This window comes from Miscanthus floridulus, chromosome 5, assembly GCF_019320115.1.
Source record: "Miscanthus floridulus cultivar M001 chromosome 5, ASM1932011v1, whole genome shotgun sequence".
NCBI lineage: Eukaryota > Viridiplantae > Streptophyta > Magnoliopsida > Poales > Poaceae > Miscanthus > Miscanthus floridulus.
In genome coordinates, this window is record NC_089584.1 from 112,276,582 (window position 1) to 112,293,564 (window position 16,983).

The 16,983-nt window shown below is 47.6% G+C and overlaps 3 protein-coding genes across 3 annotated transcripts; 2 read left to right on the plus strand and 1 right to left on the minus strand.

Moving 5' to 3' along the window:
* Window positions 1-1,702: 1,702 nt before the first annotated feature.
* On the plus strand, window positions 1,703-3,491 carry LOC136453066 (uncharacterized). The gene is made up of 5 exons (XM_066453644.1): window positions 1,703-2,012; window positions 2,083-2,188; window positions 2,276-2,590; window positions 2,696-3,189; window positions 3,281-3,491. The coding sequence occupies exons 1-5, from the start codon at window positions 1,785-1,787 to the stop codon at window positions 3,281-3,283; spliced, it is 1,146 nt and encodes a 381-aa protein (XP_066309741.1). The 5' UTR covers window positions 1,703-1,784; the 3' UTR covers window positions 3,284-3,491.
* Window positions 3,492-5,570: 2,079 nt separating this feature from the next.
* On the minus strand, window positions 5,571-9,406 carry LOC136453067 (protein ABCI7, chloroplastic-like). The gene is made up of 3 exons (XM_066453645.1): window positions 8,507-9,406; window positions 7,862-8,121; window positions 5,571-6,398 (listed from the first exon to the last, which is right to left on the minus strand). The coding sequence occupies exons 1-3, from the start codon at window positions 9,350-9,352 to the stop codon at window positions 6,062-6,064; spliced, it is 1,443 nt and encodes a 480-aa protein (XP_066309742.1). The 5' UTR covers window positions 9,353-9,406; the 3' UTR covers window positions 5,571-6,061.
* Window positions 9,407-9,600: 194 nt separating this feature from the next.
* On the plus strand, window positions 9,601-12,963 carry LOC136453068 (uncharacterized). The gene is made up of 8 exons (XM_066453646.1): window positions 9,601-9,874; window positions 9,980-10,096; window positions 10,358-10,486; window positions 10,586-10,762; window positions 11,178-11,318; window positions 11,823-12,008; window positions 12,198-12,269; window positions 12,354-12,963. Exons 1-8 carry the CDS (start codon window positions 9,617-9,619, stop codon window positions 12,564-12,566), a joined length of 1,293 nt encoding a protein of 430 aa, XP_066309743.1. The 5' UTR covers window positions 9,601-9,616; the 3' UTR covers window positions 12,567-12,963.
* Window positions 12,964-16,983: the final 4,020 nt, after the last annotated feature.

Consider the following 16,983-nt stretch of genomic DNA (forward strand, 5'->3'; position numbering starts at 1 on the left):
ATGTTCATGTTCAATCAAACATTATATCGGCAGATGTAATGAATCTATAGATGGTTCGAGGCCGGCCGTGTAATTTAGATAACCATGACCTGCCAACATGACAAAGGCATATTTGGAACAATCATAGCTAAACTTTAGCTAGCTAGTTTGACCAGCTAAAATTTAGCTAGTTTTTGACCAGCTAAAATTTAGCTAGCTAGTTTGACCAGCTAAAGTTTAGTTGGGACTGTTTAGATCTAACTAATTGATGTTTATTTACCATTTTGCCCTTTCTTCATCCCTCCATCTCCGGTGCATGATCCGCCTCTTACGACCTTCTGCCAATCCGCTCACATCCCTGCTCTCTCCCCCACGCTGTGCCCACCGGCCGAGCGTGATGCACGCCTTGCTCTCTCCTCGTCGCGCGAGCGGCCGACGGTGGAGTGCCACGCACGCCTCCCGTTCTCTCCTCGAAGGCAGACCCGCACGGATAGCACCCCCGACGGTGGCACTGCTCGACCTGCGGGCACGGTGTCCTCTTCCTCGCTCTCAATGACCCCAACCCACCCTTGTCCTTATCTCCAACCTCTACGACCAATGGCGTCGACAGCAGGCCCTTCTCGACACCTCGAGTGGATCTTTCAACCTTTGCAGTCCTCACCGGTGGGGCGCGAGCGTCCTACCGCCGTCGAGGTCACCAGTGGAAACGCCCAGGCCCGCGCGTCGAGGAAGAAAGGTCACGGTGGGGAACGGCCTGAGCGCACGAATGCGGAAAACAAACGAGGGCAATTTGGTGATTCACCACTTTTAGCTGGTTTTAGGTGGGTTGGAACAACTAAGAGCAACTCTATTTGGCTAAAATTACTAGCCAAATTTTATACTTTAGCCATTTTGTAAAATAGAAAATTTCTCAAAAAAAAAAAGAGGTTTGCAACATCATGCTATTTCTCATCTGATAGCTAGCACCCATGATTGCCTTTATATGGTCCTGTTGGAGTCTACTTTTTGCTATATAAATTCTAAAATAGCCCCCAAAACAAGAATAACCCAGTTGTTGGAGTTGCTGTAATGGGATAATGTGGTTCCCATTAGATAATAAGTCTTTTGCTAGTTTTAGCTGTGGCTATTTGGCTTCAACGTAGCTAAACAGGCCGAAGTCTGTTTCTCATGATTAAGGTTCTTACCAATCTATGAATTTTGTAGGATGCTACTACTCGATCCTACACCCACCACAACGATTTTTTCCCCTTATATGAACTTCAAATCCAGAATCGATCAACACCCTGTTCGTTTAGGCTAGTTTAGCTTATAAGTCATGGCTGAAAGTACTGTTGATTGGTTTGGTGTGAGAGAAAAATATTATTCGTTGGCTGATAAGTCATGGCTTATAAACCAATACGACCAAGCGAACAGGCTGTAAATGCCTTACCCCTCCCTCTTCAAGAAATCCAAGCAGGTTTCATGTGCACATGCACTTTATACTTGAATCTCACAAATATGTATTTTATACGAATCTCGGAGCATATCAAACCTGGGGTCCCACCATCTCATCCTGCCAGCTGGGCCCTACCGGTCCCCGTACGTCGCAGCAGTCAGCAGCAACTGCGGAACCGCCTGCCCCTGATGAATTTCGCTCTGAAGCAACCAACCGCATCAGACTCCAGAGTTCAAAACCGCTCGCGTCGCGCCCTGTCCCTCCATCACCACCACTTCTCCCTCCACCCCTGCTCTGCTTCGTTCGAACTCCTCGCTTCTCTCCACGTCTCAATGTCTCACCCAACCCACGATCCGAGAACGCGATCGCCATGGAGCAAGACGAGCGTGAGGTCCCTGACCTACCCAAGGGGAAGGAGCACGAGCAGGGAGGCGGTGCTCCGGTGCCGGGCGGGGTGGCCGGTGCCGAGGGCGGCCTGGCCCGCGGGGCCGCTTCATCGGAGCAGGAGGGCGTCTCGGGGGCCGGCAATGACGGTTGTTGTGCCGCGGTTGAGTCGGAGAGCGAAGGAGAGGAGGATATTGAGGCGATCTTTGCTTCGGTAAGGCGAGTATTGATTCTGAAATCCGGAATGCCCCGTTCTTGATTTCGTTCTTGGTTCGTTGTAACAGGAAGCTTCGACGGAGGAGTTGGGAGGGGTCGCTCCGGCGAGCAATGCTGGTCGTGGCGATGCGCCGGGGAGCGACCGGAACGAAGACCCTGCGACGATTCGCTTCGGTAAGGCTTCCGCCGCATCCCGAAGTGCTCCCCTGTTCTTGTTTGTCTTCTTGATTCTGAGTTTCTAACTGACCATGGATTTCTCAGAGCTTCGAGGGTTTCGACCGACCAGGCGAGCGGTCGCGCACGCGATGCCGCCGTCGTCCTACCGCCGCCTGCCGCTCCGAAGCGGGAAGCAGTACAGCCCGACCCGCTTCATCTTCGCGGGAGACGCAGCGTCGGACATCGCCAATGCTCATGATCCTAGCACTGGCACGTCAGAAGCAGCAAGCGGCCCACTGCCCACCGCCAGCCTCGGCTCAACGTCGGCGACGTCGCGATCCGCCGGTGTCTCTTCAGTGGTCAATGCCGGGCATGGCGCCAAGAACGAAGTGATGGTCTCGATGGCGATGAGACGCTCTGGTAAGGTGTAGTGTACATAGCCCAAATGCATTCGTTCTTTTTTTTGATTCAATGCATTCGTTCTTTGATGTCTTCGCGATGCATCTGATCGAACGCGTCTGCCAGAGATTGACGTTGCGGTTGACAAGTCGTGCTCCGACGATCACAACACCGAGTCGAAGGATGTGGAAGCGGCGCGGGCATCCTCGTCATGCCGCCATCCTTCTCGCAGCAGGAAGCAGCGCCGCCCTGATCGCTGCATCTCCGACCCCGAGGAAGACGCTAGGGCCGCAGCCGCAGCCCGTGCAAAGGCTCGTCGGGGTAACCTTGTCCTCGACAGGTTCCTCACCTACCTGGTCCGCACCTCGCCAGAACAGAGGCCGGAGTGGGTGAGGAACATCACGGCAGACGATGTCGGAGTACAGGGGCAGCGCGACAACAATGTCTCGAGGACGGTGTCAGAGGACAGTCCAGAAGGGCCGCCTGACGGGAGCCCAAGTATCCTCGCCATTGTTGCCATTCTCGGTGCTTCCCTGGCGCTCAGCTTGGTCTCGTGCGTGCTCTTGTACATCGTCGGTCAGAGAACTGCCTCTGGGCTGCCAGACACGCACCAGAAGAAGGTAAGCGTCTTACTTCTGAGTTCAGATGAGTGATGACCGATTGCTGGTCTGCTTCTTCTTCTGGGTTCTGACGTGCATGTCTGTTCTTCAGTGAGCGATCTGAATGGTTCAACTTCAGCTTCAGTTGTTCTTCAGCGAGCGATCTGAATGGTCCGGCTTCAGCGTTCAGCAAAGGCTGCAAACCATAGCTAAGGTCCTTCATTTCATGTGTTGTTGCCAAGTAGTGAAATGTGAAATCCTTAGTTGCAAATCTGTAATAAGTGGAAGTGGTTTTTGTCTGGAAAGTTTACTGTTGTGGGGAATGAAACCGAGTTATTGCTGTTCACTATATAGTTCTGTACATCTGCTTTTCAGAATGACAGGAAGGTGATTTTCTTTTTTGTGTGTTTGAACTCCCAGCTTTGCAGTTTCCGAATTCTTATATCCATTAGTCTATCTATACAATAGTGTTAAAAGATGAAAATATACACTGTTAGACTTTGGGATTAGCAATTCTTCACGGGCTTGTATTTTCTTTTTCTTTTTCTCAGGCGGAGCCATTGGATGATGATCTAACGACTAAAGATTATGCATTGTTCATCTTACTCCTCTCGCCACTGCACCATTGAGTCCTATTGTTTTTACAAAGAAAGGCAACATTGAGTGTATATATACTTGTGTTCAATTGGATGTACCTGAAACTTTTATCCAAATTATTGAATTTGAGAAAAGATCGACCAACGTAGTATAAAAAGTACTAACTACCCGAGCTGTTTGTGTCAATCGTCATGCTCCTCTCTCCATCCTGAAATATAAGGGTTTATTGTAAACGTGTGAGATATAAAAGACTGGCTAGAAAATTCGCAAAAATAAAAAAAGAGTGAACGTGTGAGATTTAAAAATGCTGGTCACATATTAAAAACCAATAAAATATTGGTTCAAAATGAGTGAAGAGATTTAAAAAGACTGACGACTGGTTCCTTGATCTGGCGGCTGGTGCAACACAACAGACGAGACCTAGGATAAAATCTATGATCATGTTGACAACATGAGACATCTAGAGAGAAAGAAATAACCGTGTATTTAGAAAACAATGCATGACTACCTAGCAAGTGGTGCACTCAATACAAGACGAAGGTTGTGGAGTTGTGTATGCCTAGAAAACAATACTTGCAACAAGGGGCTAGGACTTCTACTGTCGACTCCAGAGCTTCAAGCTAGAGTTGTGTACGTCTAGTAGGTCAAGTCGCTAGTTGTTTTCTTGTAAATCGCCTTCTTGTAAAACTAAGGTGGCATGGGACTCAGAAAGTCGAACCCCACCCAAAAAATGGGTTGGCGTAGCTTGCGCCGCTTATAGGCTTTGTAATTTATGCTCTTATCTTATAAATGAAAGCCAATAACTCGGATCTTTTGAGAAAAAAAAAAGACTAGCTACAGAATGAATTCGCAAAAGAGGAAACAATAGCTACAAATTCACAAAAAAGGGCGAACGCGTGACATTTAAATAGGCGGGCTACAGATAAAAAGTCAATAAAATATTGGTTCAATGACTGAAGAGATTTAAAAAGTCTGGCTACATAATGAATTTGCAAAAAAGAAAAAAAATGGCTACAAATTAAAGGCTTTGTAATTTATGTTCTTCTCTTATAAATGAAAGCCGATAACTCTTCTCTTATAAATGAAAGTTGATAACTCGGACCTTTGAAAAAAAGACTAGCGACAAAATGAATTCGCAGAAAGAGAAAAAATAGCTACAAATTCGAAAAAAAAAGAAAAAAGGGCAAACATGTGACATTTAATAAGGCTGGCTATGGATAAAAAATCAATAAAATATTGGTTCAATGAGTGAAGAGATTTAAAAAGTTTGGCTACAGAATGAATTTGCAAAGAGAAATGAATCGCAAAAGGAGAAAAAAGTCGCTACAAATTCGCAAATAGAAAAAAAGGCGAACACGTGGCATTTAAAAAGGTTGGCTAGAGATCAAAATTGGTTCGATGAGTGAAGAGATTTAAAAAGTCTAGCTATGAGTGAAGAGATTTAAAAAGTCTAGCTACAGAATGAATTTGCAAAAAGAAAATAGGCTACAGATCAAAATTGGTTCGATGAGTGAAGAGATTTAAAAAGTCAGCTACGTGCTTTCATTGAGAGTCAGGCTAGAGATCAAAATTGGTTCGATGAGTGAAGAGATTTAAAAACTCAGCTACAGAAGGAATTTGTAAAAAGAAAATAAAAAAATAGAGATTTAAAAAGTCAGCTACAGAATGAATTTGTAAAAAGAAAATAAAAAAATGCTTTTGTTGAGACTCCAACTGAGCTACGAAAGCAACTCTGTTGTATGTTTTAAATCTTGACTGTTCATGTCCCTAGGTCAAAGTACAACAATAACAAGCTAAATCTGCTGTTCTGCTTGCTTGCTAGTCGAGGAGTCGGCGCACACAGAAGCACAAATACAATTAAACGTCATGTTCAACCCAGAAAAAAATTACAGAAAAATTAATAAGACGGAACAACTGGAAACTCGCAAAAAATGTACCTGCCATGTCTTTACTTACAAAATCTCGTCTAGAGAAAAAAAAAAAAGCTTTATTTGTTCTGCTGAGCTGCATCACTTTGTGGTATTTCTTTACAGATTTTTTTTTTCAAAAGTACATATTCGACTCAAGTATAATGTAACATGCGCAATAACAATAATCTACTCTGGTGTTCACAGCATCTTCCCTTGCTAGAGACGAACAAGCCGTTTGCAAACAAACTGCATTTGCAAGCTAGAGTAGTATTGCTTACAGCATTTCAAAATGTGGTTATAGAGCCTCCCCTTGTTTGGCAGAAATACTCCTAACCTTTGCTATTTTTCTCATCTCACCAAAATGTGTCAAACTAACTGAAACAATATTACGAATGAAAGGCCTCATCCGTTGTTTGTCTGGATGAAGCAAGCAACTCTTTGAACTGTGCTAATGCCTTCTCACTTATGGGCTTAAACGGTATGCGCTTTATCACATGGGCTCCAAAGAAGTATAACAGGGCATCTGTTGCAGTTTCCGTGTTGATACCTCTTGCCTGGAAGTAGAAGAGCTCATTTGGATCAAGCTCACCACTGATGGCGGCACCATGAGTACACTTCACATCATCAGCAATAATCTGAAGGTTCGGTTTGACATTAACAAGCGCCTTTGGTGATAGGATAAGACACTTGGTTTCTTGCCCCGCATCAGTTTGTTGTGCATACCTGTGAATCAAGACCATCACAATATTAGGATGCAATTCTCGGATTGCAGCTTCAGACATAGCTGTGTGTCATGACTCATGAGTAAAACAAAGATGGTGGGCGTCCTAGGAATTATATAACTGCATCTATGTATCACCGATACACGATACGGGTACGAGTACGGGAATACAGCGTTTGTCCAAAAACAAGGATAAGCCGATACGTCCAATATATAAAATTTATAATTAAAATAATTGCATTTACATGCCCTCAAGGAGAGAATCTAAATGATTGAATCCATTTCAACAAGACATACGAAGGAAAGAGAGGATCTATATGAACAAGCAGGCAGGAACTGACTGGACACCATAGCCAGAGAGCACCTATCTCTGAACCTTCAGAAGCTGCGCAAGACGATTTCCCAAGTCCCAGAGCTTCAGATCCAAAGCGGTGGTACTCACTCACGGGGACACGAGCACACCCAGTGGCGATGTGGCTCCCAGCAAGGTGGAGGTGCTAGCTTCTGACAGCATGCACTCCTAGTGAGGCGGCGCGCTAGATCCTAGCGGCACGTGCTCCGTGCGAGGTGGCAATGCAGCAATGCTTACTCCCTGTCCGTGGCGGCACCGAGAAGCAAGAGATGGGAGGCGGAGATGAGACACCCGGTGTTCTGGGGTGAGGCTTGAGAATGGATGGGCTCATGCTGTTGGGCTTGCGTTGAGCTGTAAAATGAGGTACTATTCGGCTGGCACGTATGGGCACAGTGTATCTCACCGTATCGCCAGCTAAACCAGACGATTTTTTACCTAGTTTTCTGATACTTGGTGATATGTGTATCACGCCATATCGCCATACAGATACAGGTATGGCGCCTCCCTGGCAAATCAGTAATACATAGAACTGCATAACAATATAACTATAGTTGAAACAAAATTCAACAATCAATAGGTCGTAAGTACAGAAGGATGATAAAACAGCTTTGTACAAGGTAATAAGTAATGTTTGTGCGGCTTTCTGCTAACTTTATTTCAATTATTTTGTGTCAAGAAACACACCAAACACCTTATACAACTACTCATACCATATTATAGACTTCAAGTTAACTTAAATCTATCCTAAGCAAATATTTAATCTTCGGATGCGATATATTCAGTTACTGTGAAATGTGAGCAATAAAAAGGTTTCTGGCACAGGCATGAAACTAGAAAAAAAATTTATGCCACGAACACATCAAACGTGTTATGCAACTATATATTATATTCCAGATTTCAGTTAAAACTTAAATCTATTCTGAACAAATATGTAACATCAGGATGCCATATATTCACCTACTGTGAAATATTGAGCAAAAAAAAAAGTGTATGGCACAGACATGAAACTAGAAATCTATGCAATGCTGGTCAGGTAAATGACCGGAATAGATAACATTTCTCCAGGAAGAACAAAACAACAAAAAGAAGAAAAAAAAAAGATGATAAATATACCTGTTGACTTTAATATTGCCATCAAATATGCTATTTCCTGTGCCACAAGCAATGCATTTGTGGAGCTGTCGTGAAAAACCTCTAGGGTGATCAAGTATCAGTCTGCTGTGCAGATCATGTATCTGCTTATTCTGAGATGTTAAGTGAAGTGTTGAGAGTTCTGTCTCTGTCTCAGGACCTAACTGCTCGATATGGAGATTGTGTCTGTTCAATTTTGCTCCAGTGCTGACCTCAACAAACTCATATTTACTAGTTGTATCCTGCAAAAAGAAAAAAGAAAGTTTCACAACAAATAAGACTGATTTCCCCTGTTCAACTAAGATTCATTGATCAATCCCAGCCCAAACACACTAGAGCAAGCACAACTCCCCTAACACCCACAATGATTATTAACACTAGCAAATTGGAGGCAACTGTCTTGAGTCATGACTCATGAGCTAGATCAAACAATGACACCCTGGAATGACAAATGTCCCCAGCTCAGAATCAATCTGAGTAACGCCAACAATCTCTCTTCCATAATTTGATCAGAGTTGGGTTCTCTTATCATCACTATCCTATCCCATTTCAAGAGCATATAACACTCATTCACAACTACAATTACAAGTATCCTAGAACATTTATTTATCTAAAATCCAAACTGACCTGCATGACAACTGTCCATTTAGTATGTGCTGCAGCAAATGATTGATGTTGCACATACGAATGAACCACTCTTGCGCCCTCATCGATGATAATCTCTGCCACTGGATTGGCCCAATAGCAACCACCTTCTTCTCCAACCCCAAAGTGCTCCTCCACTATGGCCACCTCTGCTGCCTTCTCGGCCACGACCAGAACCCTTGGATTGGACATCTGCATACTCTCAGCACCGCTACCGGTATAGGCGAACATGATGTGGATTGGGTCGTCGGCCACCTTGACCCCCTCAGGCACGTGCACAACAACGACGTCACTCGCCCCAACGGCGTTGAAGTCGAAGAAGAGGTCCTTGTGGGCGAATTCAGCGGAGGCGGAAAGCGCGGCGGCGGCGCGGTCGCGGGCGCGGCCAGGGGGAAGATCGGCGAGGGTGCTGACATGGGCACCAGAGGAGGATAGGAGGATTCCATCCGAGAAGAGGACGTGGGAAGAGAAAGGGGAGGACGGCAGCGCGAGGTCGGGCTCCCGGGAAGGGAGGGAGATGGGGAGGGAGCGGAGGTAGGAGATGTCAGTGAAGCGGAACGCCTCGCTGGAGCGGCGTGTGGGCCAGGGCGTGGAGAGGAGGGAGAGCGCGGAGGCGGAGCGGAGGGGGTCGAGGAGCGGGGAGGTGGAGGTCACCGAGTCCTCGAGCAGCTCGGCGATGCGGAGGACGAGGTCGTCAGAGACGGCGGGCGCCGCGCGCGCCACGGAGGCGGATACCGGAGCGGAAGAGCGGCGGAAGCGAAGGAGAGGCGGCGGCGTGCGGAGAGCGGTGGAGCAGGAGGCGGCGCACACCGGCGACGGCGAGGACATGGCGTCCGCGAAGTTTCTCCTCGTCTGGCCAGTGGCTGCGGTGCGGACTGCGGAGGGCCCTCGTGGCCGTGGGGGTTGGCAAATCCGAGATCCTGACAGGTGGGACCAGGAATGAGAACTGACAGCCCAGCCCACTCAAGGAAAAATATGGACCGTGTTGGGCCGGCTCATGTGGGCCTAGCCCTGATGCTGTGGCGCTGCGCGTAGCCTTATCCGCTTTCGTTCCCGCAGCCGTCGTTCGCTTTGCCTTGCCCCGGCAAAGCAATGGCGCTCCGTCTCTCTGCTCCGTTCCTCACCTCGCGCTTTACGCCGTCGCAGGCGTCGGCCCCGCGCAGGCGCACCCGGGCCCGCTCTTTCTCTCCGTCCGCCGATGCACGGGCAGCGTGCTTCAGGAGACCCTACACGTCCGTTCTGATTGTCCCCACGGGTGTCGGCGCGGCCGTCGGGGGCTTCGCCGGCGACGCCCTTCCGGTTGCGCGAGCCGTCGCCGGCGTCGCTGACTGTCTCATATCCCACCCAAACGTAACGTCATGGAGCCCGTCATAAACATTATGCTGCTGTACTTCTGTTGCTGTTGCTCCATTTGAATTTGGTTGCTCACTTGGAGATGGAAATTTCATGTCGCAGGTGCTGAACGCGGCGATGCTGTACTGGCCGATGCCCAATACACTCTACGTGGAAGGGTACGCCCTTGACAGATTCGCAGAAGGATCCTGGGCACTCCAACCTGTTCACCAGAACAAGGTTAGTGTTGTATTGACTCGCGCTGTGGCCTGTGGGGATTACTCCCACCAACATCCACGGCTCTGTTCGCTTGAGCTTATAAGCTAGAATCAGCTCTACTCTTTCAGCCATGGAATAGCGTTTTTCTCTCACAACAAATTAGCCCTACAAATCAGCCGCAGCAGCAATAAGTGCTTCGAACAGAGCCGGGCTATAGCGCTGCTATGCACTATTGTTACCGAAAGAGATAGCCAATGACACAGTATAACTGATCACACCTAGGTAGGCTTGGTGTTGGATTCTGGAATCGAGGAAGACCTCTGGCTGCGCCACTTGCAGGTTGCAGATGCCACGAGGGCTTCTCTTGGCTTGCCTGTAGTGGAGTACATTGTCACAGATGCTCCTCTGGAAGTGCACACTCTGTTCTGATACTAGTACTGGTAGTTGTAATTGTAAGTATAATAAACTGCTTGCATAATCTTACTTTGGGCATGCCCATTTTTGGTGTAGATCAAGACATGGTTTGATCCCAGGTGTGGGAAGTCGACGGGGAGTGTTGGTAACTCTGATTCTCTTCTGAGAGCAGTGGACGCACTAGTGACACATTCAGACGTGAATGCTGTGGCAATTGTTGCACGCTTTCCAGACGATGACCCAGAAGATTCAGATTGTTACCGGGAAGGAAAGGTAAACTCTTGTCTGCTCAAGTAGTTTGTTTTATTTTTATTTGTATGATGTCTTGTACCATTGACATTTGCATCAAAGCATTTTTATAGAGAATTGAGTCAAAAATGTGTCTTCTCAAGTTTCAAGACATTCAATTATCGAAGTCTGATAGTTACACAGACTCTGGTCTGAAGTTTAGTGAATAGAGAGCTAGTGCCATCATTCCCCTAGAATATGGAGGTCATTGCCCCTTTATGGCACTGGATCTGTATATTGACGGGTCTGAGTTCTATTGAGTTGATGCCAAGTAACAGTGCGCTGAGGTTATCATTTGTTGGCAAGCGTATCTTTCATTTTCTTCATTTTCTAGGTAGTGAATGTTTTTGTATTTTTCATCATTTATGTTCCTGATTGATATTTCATTGCAGGGTGACAGGGTGTTGATCTATTGGCAGGAGTTGAATCAATTATCAGTCATCTAATTGTGAAAGAATTCAAAATCCCTTCTGCACATGCTCCTGCAGTGTTACCCCCACCACTCAGCCCATTAGTATGCCCTAGATCTGCTGCTGAAGAGGTAAATGTCCATGTGTACTCGTGCATAACTTAGTAAAGTAATTGTCAATTTACTAGTGATATGCTTCACAATCACACTACCATTGCAAGGCTTATATTAGACTAGTGCTATGTGTTCAGTTTTTAGTTACAACGTTTTCAGCTGCCTTTTTGCCTCTTTGATCATATATATATATATATATATATATAGGGTAAGGCTATTCTGCAGCTGGCCATAGAATAACTTATTCTATAGCCACCTTGATTTACGATAATGTTTGTACCAATTTACGATAACATGAATATACATTTACCATACTCGTGTTACTACAACTCACGGTGATATTTACCATAATGTTATATATAGGGAGAGTATATTCAGTAGCCAGCTACAAAATAAGTTATTCTGTAGCCACCTCCATTTACTTCTGTATGTCAAACTCAATACTTTTTTCTTTTCTTTTTAATCTGATTTCTTATTACTTCTGTATGTTGTTTGTTTATTCATAATATGTCTATCAAATAGATTGGATATACATTTCTGCCTTGTGTGCTTGCTGGGTTAAGCAATGCTCCACAGTATGTCATGAGGAGAGGAAGCTTAGACAATGGTTGCATAGTTGCTGGTGATGTTGACAGTGTTATTCTTCCCAAAGACTCTTGTGGAGGAGATGGTACACTTGCTTTTGCTCGGGCTGCAAGAAAGGACAAGGTATTATGTCCATAATAATTTGTGATGAAAGATGGAAGTATATATCCACTTTGACCACACACACACAGTGTGTTAGATAAGTTCATCAATGCAAGTTATGTTAGCATCATGATTGGAGCTAATTGCAAAAAGTGTTAGTCATAATTAACTAGGTCAGCTAAGTTACTCATTTCTTCTTCTTTTTTGCAGCCCTTAATCATTACTGTACAGGAAAATGAGACAGTGCATGATGATACTCCAGACAAGTTCGGCATAGAAGCGGTACACAACATATGTCTATAATCTTCTTTTGCATTCTCTTTGACTCTTTCTGGCAATTGTTGGTAACTTTGAATGTTTTCTCAGCTGAATGTCCGGAACTACTGGGAAGCAATTGGAGTCATTGCTGCTCACAAGGCAGGTGTCAATCCAAATGCTCTTAGAAGACAAGGGATTGATCATCTTAAGAGTTCAAGACGATTATATTCTGCTCACTCTTCAAGTCCTAAGCCATCTGCCCGTCCTCCAGTGCACGATAAAGTACATATACAGCAGCTAGTTAGACAAATTCAGTACTAAAAAGAGCACCAGTAGTAGTAGAAATCACTTTAGATAGGTCACCATTAGGAGCTTCCAAAATTTTGAAGCCCAGGTACATATTTTCCAGACCGTGCTGCAGTGGATCCTACACATAGCATCTACACCGAATTTTGTCGTGTCATCCAGTCTGGACTTGGCTGGCGGCATCCACTGCCTTACATTTCTCCAATCTCCAGTCGGTTTGTCAATCATTTACATCATTATTTTGCCAAGGAAAACACAGCGCTTGTAATCATTTTTCTCCGACAATATTTTAGTAAGTTGGGTAGAAGCAGTAGTACTGTTTTGTTTCCCGCTGAACATGAAAGTTTATGCTGAAATGCCAAGCTGTTATGGCCTGGTTTATCACATGAATGGTCTCAGCTCATTTGGCTGCTATGCTGTTGTCCGACTGCGCATTTGCATCTACTTTAGACATATTGTCCATCAGAATTGCATTGGGATGGCCTGGCTTATACTTCCTTTGTTCCAAACAACGCTAACTTATCTACAACATAAAACAAGATTGATTAGATACAACATGAAATATATTTGATAGTGCATTTACTTTTATGTTTATATATTTTCTATAAACTTGATCAAAGTTTAGACAAGTTTGATTTAGGACAAAACTAAAACAATTTAATTTAAAAAATAGGAGCATCAGCAAAAGAAATGTTGGTTCAATTTGTTTGTCTCAAACACTGTTACTAAAATCTGTACTATATGGTTCCAATGCTATTAATACCTCCAATTCTTTTATCCTCACCGCTGCCCCGTCGCTGAAGCTGTGAGGTGGCCTGGCAATGACATGTCAGGTTCGGACACCTTGAGCTCCATGGGCTCAAGGTGCTCTCTAAGGGGAAGCTGGTGCGAGGGCTGTCGTTAGAACAATGTAGTGGAGCGGCGCAACCAGACAACCAGACCATATTGGACATGGCGCGGAGCATGCTCGAGGCAATGCGCATGCCCAACTGGTTTTCAGGGGAGGCGGTCACGGCAACCGTCTTCATCTTTAGCCGTGCGCCGACAAGGAGCGTCGAGGGTAAGGACTTAGTCGAGGGGATGACTCGCCTGGTACGGTTACAAGCCACCCATGCACTCTTTTTTGCATGCTTGGCTGTGTTTTGCATGTCAAGGTCACCGACGGGTATCAGCAGGACCTCAGTGATTACAATACACACCGATGGTGTTCATCGGGTACGAGTCGAGCTCCAAGACATACAGGTTCTACAGCCCGAACACCAAGCGCATCCACATATCGTCGGACGTGGTGTTTGAAAGAGGCAAGGCGGCATGAGATTGGAACGAGCCGGAGGTGAGCTCAAGCTCCATAGGCTCGGAGCCATTCCATGTCGAGTTCATGACAGTGTCGACTGATCATGAGGCATCGGTCACACCGTAGGGAGGCAACACAACGCCACGCGGGCCGCACCCCATGAGCTGATCGATCGCGCCGTTCCATGACCGAGAGCATGGCACACTCCATGACCACTACTAGAACTCAACAAAACGAGAAAGAAAAGGAGAGCCGCTGCATGAACATTTGCATGCGTCTGTCTTTAAAAAAAAAAACTTACCCTCAATTTAGGCTAAGACCTAGCCCAACTTATTGACTAAGCCGAAGTAGATGATCACGAGCCAACCGAGCTAGAATTATCTAAGAAAAATACAAGTCTTGCTTACTTTTGCTACGTCCAGATGGTCTCCAAAACTTATCTGTTGAATCATTTGGCATTCAACCACTCAATCCGCGGCCCCTACCTTGTTCCTTGCGTGACAAAAAGTGGAACAGTGAGAGATTGTGTACAAGGTGCCAAAGGCCACCACGGATTCAGGAACCGGACCCCATAACTACAAAGCACGCAAGCACAATCAGAAGAGATACGCCGGCCAGGTAGAACAGTGAGCAACAATGAGGAGGAACAGTCTGTCTGTCTACGAGCCTAACGACTGCACCACACGACCAACCATTTGCTGATCTCTTCAGATCATGCATGATGGGCTAGCTGATGGCATGATGCTCCCCCTAGCTAGTAACCGGAATTCAGGGACGGCGCTGCTCCAGATGCCCCCTACTACTCCTGGACCGCCGCTACCGCTTGGTGCCCTAGCTTAGCTAGCCGAGCTTGTCTTCATGGGCAATTCAGGATGCTAACATACCAAGATGATGGATGTACCAGCCTACCAGGTGTGTCACTCTAACTGGGCAACACTGACTGACATATCGGTCACCTGAGTTTACACTACACCAGCCACCACCACCAGTGAGACGACATTCTTTCTGACTGCAAAATGTTGCCACTGACATCGATCGATGCAAGGCCAAATCATTTTGCATGCATGCACTGCATTACAGTTGCAGCGCACAATAATTCGCAGTCCATTGATATGGTCCAGCGTTGCAGAAAAGCGAAGGAAGGCACGTATGGAAGAATAATTGAGCGTGTCCACGAGGCAGCAACTATGATGTGCTGCGCATTTTCACGACACGTCACATTCACAAAAGATGAAGAGCCTCTGTTACAGAAGTAGCAGCTCCTCCATCGATTTCACCAAAAATCATTGCTGAGTTCTCGACCTCGTTCTCACCCGTGTGTATAGGCTAGGATGAGCAGTAGTTTTCGGTGCGACTTTTCAATATTCCAGTTGAGTGCTCCTCTTGCATTGCTTTTTTTTTCTCGAATACGCAAAAGATTTGCGTATCATTGTATTAAGAAGAAGAGTTTAAAGAAACATACAATGCGCTTCTATCGAGCGCCGAAGGAGGTCGACCTAACATAGCCGAAGCTTGACCATCCTAGCAAAAGACCTTATGTTTCGATATTACATAAAAGGAAACAATCAATATCGACGTAGCTTTGTGGCCTAGGTGGCCTTGCGTCTTCGCGACTGCCTGGACGGTGTCTTTCCAACGGCCGGGAAGAGCTAATCCAGCGCTTCGGCTACGGACGCAGTCAGGTTGCCGTCGAAGAACCTGTCAAAGGCCTCCAACTCCGAAGCGGATGGCGTAGATGGACCCCTGGTGTAGCCCATATGCTGCATGATCAACACCTCACCTCGCTTGGAAGTTGACACTCAGGAGAGGCCCTGAGCCGCCAACAACCTGCTCCGCCACGGCAGTACCGGCTTAGCAGGAGGCTGCCTAAGAGGCTCGCGAATCAGCGAAGAGTCCCTCTTACGCGTGACATTATTGATGAAGTTGTCGAGGCGTCGTTTGGCAGGGTCGTCGTTGTCCACATCATGGTGGGTAACCTCTGGTGGTGAACTGGAAGGGCCATCCACCGTGAGGTCGACCGTGTGTGTCTTCGGCGAGTCCACTGCCCAATGAATGGGGCATGGGGGTGGTGTCCGTAGCACATAGGAGGCTACCGCATCCTCCAGCTAGAGGGCGCCACCGCCGGTGCCTCATCCGGAAGCTAGGGGTCGCCGAAGTTGACGGGAGGTGCTCAAGGGAAGGCCACGCGATGATCTGACTGCCGACGAGCGAGGCTGCCAACTCCTCAACCATCGGGTCCTCCGAGATGTCGTGATCCTGCGTGGCGCCTGGGTACAACATGAGCGTCAACGGGTCGGGTTCAACCATGCCAGTCGCGTTGGTTAGCCCACCGTGCCTTGCCTCAGTATCAGCAGCGACCGAGGTGAAGTCCGGTGCCGTTTGGGCGGCCCCTGTCGACCGCCCGTGACTGTCGGTGGCGACACTCGTTGCCGCAGCAGTGTCGTCCCCCTTCAGTCGGCGTCGGAGTCTTCGATGCCTCCGTCGTCTGCGCCCACCGCTGCCTCGCGTGGTCACACCTGGCACAGCAACTGCTGCACCCGGCATGGCCCCAGCCGCGCTCGACGTGTCGCCCTGAGTACGCGGCCGGTTGCCCAAGATACGCTCCTGGACAGGGGGTCGTTGCCGGCCTTCTGGGGCACCAACTGTGCCGGAGCCAAAAGGAGGCACCTTCCGCCACTGCTTACAGTCTCGCGTGAGGTGTTGGAACCCCTTGCATCGGAGGTAGCATGGAGGTAGCTTGCAGGTTGCCACCCTGTGCGCGGTGGAGAGACAGTTGAAGCACTTCCCGCGTAGATCCGTCGGATAGCGGGTAGGGGGCCGTTGGTTCGTCGAAGCAGTGCGGGCGGGGCGTGCCCCTCCGGCACCGCTTAACGACCCCGGCGACAAGACCTCACGCCAGCCGTCGGCGTCCGGAGCGGAGATGCGCTGGCGGACGGAGCCCCGTCCGAGGCACTGTCGGGTGAGGACACGGCCATCCACGGTCCGTGTAGGCAGGTTGTGCACCAGCTGGGGGCGCGGTCGTGGCCACCGAGTCCTGCGGTTGCGCCGCCCATGCACAACACCAACACCAGCAGCACTGTTGTGCGCACCTCCTGCGACGTTGGCTGGTCGCTGGTCGGGCCCCCTCAGCCAGGGGGC

Bases quoted from the DNA above. Each gene is read 5' to 3' on its own strand.
- LOC136453066 (XM_066453644.1), top strand. From the start codon at position 1,785: ATGGAGCAAGACGAGCGTGAGGTCCCTGACCTACCCAAGGGGAAGGAG. The intron at 2,189-2,275 runs GTAAGGCTTCCG...TGGATTTCTCAG, and splicing joins CCCTGCGACGATTCGCTTCG to AGCTTCGAGGGTTTCGACCG. The intron at 2,591-2,695 runs GTAAGGTGTAGT...CGCGTCTGCCAG, and splicing joins GATGGCGATGAGACGCTCTG to AGATTGACGTTGCGGTTGAC.
- LOC136453067 (XM_066453645.1), bottom strand. From the start codon at position 9,352: ATGTCCTCGCCGTCGCCGGTGTGCGCCGCCTCCTGCTCCACCGCTCTC. The intron at 8,122-8,506 runs GTCAGTTTGGAT...TTCTTTTTGCAG, and splicing joins AATGGACAGTTGTCATGCAG to GATACAACTAGTAAATATGA. The intron at 6,399-7,861 runs GTATATTTATCA...CTTGATTCACAG, and splicing joins GGCAATATTAAAGTCAACAG to GTATGCACAACAAACTGATG.
- LOC136453068 (XM_066453646.1), top strand. From the start codon at position 9,617: ATGGCGCTCCGTCTCTCTGCTCCGTTCCTCACCTCGCGCTTTACGCCG. The intron at 10,487-10,585 runs GTGCACACTCTG...TTTTTGGTGTAG, and splicing joins TCACAGATGCTCCTCTGGAA to ATCAAGACATGGTTTGATCC. The intron at 12,270-12,353 runs GTACACAACATA...ATGTTTTCTCAG, and splicing joins ACAAGTTCGGCATAGAAGCG to CTGAATGTCCGGAACTACTG.